Source organism: Dermochelys coriacea, chromosome 7 (assembly GCF_009764565.3).
Source record: "Dermochelys coriacea isolate rDerCor1 chromosome 7, rDerCor1.pri.v4, whole genome shotgun sequence".
In the NCBI taxonomy this organism is placed as follows: Eukaryota; Metazoa; Chordata; order Testudines; family Dermochelyidae; genus Dermochelys; species Dermochelys coriacea.
In genome coordinates this window covers 90777583-90783991 of record NC_050074.1, presented here as the reverse complement: position 1 = coordinate 90783991, position 6409 = coordinate 90777583, and the positions used below count along the sequence as shown (strand labels likewise).

Below are 6409 nucleotides of genomic sequence, written 5' to 3'. Positions count from 1 at the left end.
ATCTTGATTGCATTATATCCTTATGGAATGTCCTTCTGAAATCCTCGTTTAAATTGAAGATGTTATATATCTAGTCCTGAGTGAGAGTCAGCAAAGGGCTCAGGGCTTACTGTTGCAGTGCCACTCCTATAGAGATCACCAGTACTTCTTTGTGAGTCTGGTGAGAGTGATCTGATGGGACACAGCATTGTTAAATAACGTATAGAACTATTCCTATTGTAACAATTTTAAAAAGCAAATGTAACTGTTTATTTTTTCCACTAGGTGGCACAGTTAAATTTAATTTCAGTGATCACTTATTTATTATAAATGGGACATCAAATCAAAGATTAAGGGTGTTTTCAGATTTAAGATGCAGTTTAATAATGATATTTTTATTAGCATACTTATTATATGGCATCACTATATTTACATCACTCCATACTGAGATATTTTTACATACTATACACAGAATGACCTTAGATGAAGCTATGGCCAATTGACCAAAAAACCCCAACAGAGAAACTTTCAGGTTAGTTTAGAAAGTTTAATGATATTTCAAAGTCCAGTTAATGCCCTTTGATGAGCCTAGAATTACAAAATTGCTTCACAGTATTTAATCCAATTCACAATTTCCCTTGAATTCCTGATTCTTAGATGGCAATTTTATTTTATTTTTTCAAAACAGATGATTGCCTTTCCAGTAAATGGATGGTATGATTTTTATTACATTTCACAGTATAGAATTCTATACAATATTGTACTAAAAGTACAAAAATAAGTGCTTTATGCACACACTTTTTAATACTGTTCCTGTCTCTTTGCTTTGGCACCTGTTATAACTTACCTTATATAAATAGCTGGAAAAAAAGAAGTATATAGTTATTTAACAAATAAAGTGAGAAACATTCTTTTTACTGACACTAGCCTTTTTCATTAATAGTAGATGTATGGGTACCTTAGTTCTTGGCAATTTTCACTGGTGAATCATTGCTAAAAATGATTTAAAATGGATACGTATAAGAGAAAATTGAGCTAAACACCAACAATACTATTAATTATTTAAACTTCTGAGTACAATGGCTGGGCTTAAATGATTTCCATGCAGTGCTGTCATTCTCTGCAAGCAAATAGTTCTGTAGCAATTGCAGAGGAGAATGCCATGGGTTTTTTACATCACCTTAATGAGATAGTTTCTAAAGTATATAAATAGAAATAAGCTCATTAGCTCCAGCAGTTACAGAAGAACTGAACTTTCACAAATGTGGCCAGATCTTGCACTTTTTATTCAGGCAAAACATCCATTGAAGTTAATGAGAGTTTTACCTCACCTAAGAAGAGCAGGACGGGCCCATTTCATTTCAGTGACTCTGACATATGAATAAGCTTTTGACAATACAACAATGAACTAAATTAATATGACACTCTAGAGACTAAGGGGCACCAAAGAATTGACAAACAGTGTAATTTCCTTTTTGTTTTCCAAAAATCCTTAAAGGGATACTGCCAAGGTGGGTAAATCCCAAATGATTTTGTGTCCCCTTTTATATATGAGTATTTTGACTTAGATACTCTCTATCTGAAGATATTAAAGTGCTTTACAGACATTAATGAATTTAATCTGTGAAGAACAGTTTTTTTAGGCAAGTTTTACAGATAAAGAAAGTGAGCACAAAGGCATTAAGTGACTTGCCAAAAGCAGGGTTCCTCATTCTAAGTGATAAAACCATCCTTCTTCCTACAAACTTTGCAAAGCCAATGTGCTTGATTCTCCTTTCATGCTAGCCTAAATCAAGAATAATGCCATTGAAATCAGTGGAACTACATGGGTGTATATCTGGTGCGTATACAATCAGAATCAGACCATAAATATATAAACTATTGTTTTTCTTACCAAAGCTAATGCTTTAAACCTTAAAATGAACAAACAACCTGGAAGCTGGAAACAGCATGGATAAGCAATCCTATGATGCCAAACCAGGGCATGGGTGTGATGGGTGGAGAGGCCTGATTCTGCTCCCATTGTAGTCCAGGGCAATGGATTTCAATGCCACTGTAGCGGGCCCAATGTTAAAAACATAGTTTACGCTCAAGCTTCCAGTGGGTTACAGAGAATAATGAATTAAAAAGAAAAAGCAAGAGTTTTAAAAATGATTACAAATATCTTGACAGTGTCCCTTTAAGTTTCCTATATAAATTCCATAGAGCATATACATGTAAAAGAGTGATTAGGGCTTAGAAGAGTGATCCCTGTCTCTCTATAACAAAGTTGCAAAACACTGCAGGAATAGGTAGACTAATAGCATTAGAGACTATACAATTTATACATTTGTTCCATTACTACTACAAGTAACTCAACAAAATACAAGAAAAAAGTAAATACAAACACTTAACTGTTACTAGTCTAGTAAACAGTATTTCATATACCAATGTGCTTTGAAGAGCTTTATATATTAAAAACTCTACTTAGAAAAGCAAAATAATTTTCACAGTGTCGTTGTTTCCCATATACTGGTTTACAAATTTGGAGCCTAATCCATTTCTCATTGAAATCAAGACAACACTCTTAACTACACTGGGTGCATGCAGGATTAGGTAATTTTTTAGCATTGAGTGCCTCTCATGTGACCAGTGTGTCAGATGGTGAAATGTGGTGAAAGTACTTGTTTTGCTCTTTGCGTAGCTGAAATGGTGGCATTAAAAAATGACTAGTGACTACAATATGAAAATCTGATAGTGTAAATCCTCTCCATTAATAATGGAAGGTGTTCGGATAACGTTGAGATATAGACTGAGATATTGTAAGCTTCCTTTCTCTCTGTACTAAATCTATTATCTATGGGGACCTTAATAACCATTTATTAACGTGCATGACATTTTGTCACTAAAAAGAGACTAGTACTGAATTATTTTGAATAATAACTTATTGCACTCTCTTGTCTCTCTGTATTTTGAACTCTACTAGTTTTGAACTTATAATTGCTTCATACTCCTAATTGTGCAATAAAAATATGATTTTTTAAAGGAAGAGAGATTTGGGTGAGGACTTATTTTTCTTGATTTCATATGCATAGAGTAAAATTTACAGTTCACCTAATAAGGAAAACCAAGAAATCCAGGACCATAGGTTAAGCTTTCTTATTCTGCTCTTATATGTGCAAACTGTAGCATTGTCTCAAGAGCATCCTGTTAGAGTGAAGTCGGTTGTCATCAGAGCACCTTACAAGGCAGTACTTTGTGTCTATAAAAGCAAGTTTGTGTTATACTGTGTGATTGCTATTGTCTGCAGCTGCACAACTGTATTGTGTCTGGTTCTTGCTTCCTCACCCTACAAACAATCTGCAGTGTGTTTTCTTGCTGATTATTTCATTTCATTTCAAGCATTGCAAATTATTGATGTTAATTAGGTGCAACTTCTGTAATTTAGTATAGTTTAGTCTTAGCTCAAGTTTTATTAACTAAAAATGGGTGCAAACCAAAACCTCATATATGGACACTCTTGAATTTTGGGAAAGTTGGATCCAGATCTGGTGCCTCAGGTACACTTCTGTGTGATATGTCTGGAACCAAAGAGCCCTACGTTTTCTATAATGTTTGCGTATTTACAGTAGTAAAAAGATCAAGTCTCATATTCAGCAACTCTTTTGGGCTTATCTTCTCAGAAATGTCGCAGCTTTCTGAGTATACAATTTCATAACTAGTGTTTCACTAGGCTTAAAGTGAAGTGAGTACCATAGGGGTACCATGGGATACAAACTAGGAGGTCTGTGTGGCTACAGTATGCATTATAGGCTCTACATCCCGCAGAAAGATCATGTGAAAGGAAACGCAAGCTTTCTGAGTTGCTCAGAAAGACCAGTCTGCCATATCATCCCCTCAGGAATTGGAATGCAGTATCTTACAGTTGGAAGCTCTCCACATTTGGGTGTGATTAAAATGTGTGCTATACCTCAGTCTTTTCACCTGTTGGAGAGAAGATGGTTATTCCTGGGTAGGTCTGAGGTGACTGATATTGCAATGAAAGGATGATTCTCCCATGCTGTAAATCAAAGGGGAATTTTAATATCACCATAGCTTGCCTGTATGATATAATGTCATTTTACAGCCTATAGACTCTGGCTAATGAAGTCATCAGGTCGTTTCAACAGCTGATTTTTAAGAAACTTGAAAGGCATATGTACAATGGCTTTTGGGAGGTTCAAAAGATCACCATCAACTTGCAACCCTCAGAAACTGTAATAAGATAGGCACTGCACAAACCCTTGCCATACTTGTTACAAAACTAATAAATATAATGGGAAAACATATTGTTCAATTAATTAGTCAATTGCAAGGGCCGGCTATAGACTGCAACACATGATATTTCAGTTATTAAATTGATACTTCACTGGATTTTGGCCAAAAGGCCATAAAAAAAATTCTATTGGTTTAAATTATAATGCAATTTTTGACATGGCTTCAGTGCCGTTGATGAACACACAGATTTCTCCAAAATTCCATTTTCTTACATTTTACATTACTTTAAATTTCTCTTAGTATAATTTTTATAGTAGAGGACAATGCTCTAAGGGACAATACGTAATTAACTGCTAGTGTAAGAGGGTGTAATTCCAAGAACTTGCTTACACCTGCAGTGAATTTGTCCCATTGAGATGACTTGCGCTAGTAGGACACTGACCTTCAGAGAGGTTTAGCAAGCATGATGATTAAATCTCACTTCTGAATTCTCATGGCCTGGTTTAACTGAAAATCAGCCACGATAAACAAACCCTTTTTTGGATTTCACCATTAGTAGTTATGGGATGCTTTTCTAAATTATCTACTCTGAAAGACAAAGGGATCGGAGCTGAAAATACTACATTATTTTGTTGAGATTTTGCCTTCTTCTATACAGACCTGAGCACTACAAGAGGATAGAGAAAACTCCAGTGACTGAAACCTATCCACTACATTAAACATCAAATCAGCTCTGAAATGCACATAAACAAGTACATTAGATTTTTCTGCTAAATGTTGAAAACCAGCTTTTGCTGTCAATTTCAACCTGGCCTTTGATATATTGGCCAGAGTTTTCAAAACATTTTAGATACCTAAACAAGCATTTAATGTCTGTAATCAAGTGTTTATATGGAAGATAGGCTCATATATGATTTTCAAAGGAAGCAAAACTGTGCACACAGGGTTGCCTTAAATTTCACACATTGTTTGCTTGACCTAGGGTATAGTAGGATTTTCTAGCTGGGTGGAAGTGTACATGGGCCAACATAGGCTCATGAAAGTTAGGCATGGTCAGGGCACATCTAACTCATTACGCTTATTATGGATGAGCAGGCAGAGAATCAACTCCCCATTGGCTTATGTGAATAAGGTACAAGTACAAAGAGGCATCCAAGGACACAAAAAGCCCCTCCTATCCATACACACAGCTGAGAGGAAGAAAGGAAAACAGAGAATGAGACATAAGTAGCTTGTTGGAGAGAGCCAGGCAATTAGGTACTGCACTGGGGTGGTAGCCAGCGAACACAGTCTCGGCTGCGGCTAGCATCGGAGCTTTGTTAGGTGGAGGAAGTGAATTGTTTTGTAGAATGGGGTGAGAGGTTTTCTGTGTTTCTCAAGGGGAAGGACAGTGATCCCACCAACCATTCATGTCATACAGTAGTGGTTGAGGTGCAATGCTACCACTCAGCAACCTGGAAAGAGGATTCTGTTCTAACTCCTTTTTGCTCCTCTCCCCACTGTGTATAGCCTAGTTGTGCCCCTGAGGAATTAGGAGGAGACTTAAAAAAATTGTGGGAGTTGTATGCCTAACTGCCCCCCTTTATGCTTTTAAGTCTTGCTAGGCACCACGAATATGGATATGATAACATAGCTGGCTTAGAGCATAGAGATGTCTGCTTTTCAAGCTCTAAAGTCGCTACATAATTGGGAATATTTCTGTGTTCGGCATGGATTATTGTTTGTAAACACACACAGTAATATATACCTGAGAACCTTTAAGAACTTTTTCCTGGGCCAAGGTAATTTGTTGTTGTTGTTTTTCCAGTGTGAAAATTGATTTTTAAAATTTGTTTGGTATATATTCCATTATAAAACTATCAATCTAGAAGTATAAAACTATTACTAAATCTAATTTGGACAATAGATTAGTTTAAAATTATGAGGTCACAATAATTATCAGACTGAGCTAGCCTCTTGCTGCACTTGATTAAAAGAAAACCTTCATTTAAAAAAACAAAACAAAACAGTCCTCTCAAACGTTCCATAACCATCACTACGAGTGGCTACTGCAAAGGCAGGGTAGGCTTCATACGTTGCGTAAGGTGCTAAATCTTGTCCCAGCGTCACTGCTTGTTTTAGTTGTGTAGCTGGTACAGTAGCAGCTGGATTAGCAATGGTGTATCCTGCAGTGAAAAACAGACACAAGTATTCA

General features: G+C 36.2%; 1 protein-coding gene across 1 annotated transcript in view; it reads right to left on the bottom strand.

Annotated features, from left to right (window-relative positions):
• Positions 1-507: 507 nt before the first annotated feature.
• The window catches only part of A1CF (APOBEC1 complementation factor), a 53928-nt gene continuing 48026 nt past the window's right edge, over positions 508-6409 (bottom strand). Inside the window, 1 exon segment of the mRNA XM_043519135.1 lies at positions 508-6380. Coding sequence (XP_043375070.1) covers positions 6199-6380 — 182 coding nt within the window. The 3' untranslated portion in view covers positions 508-6198.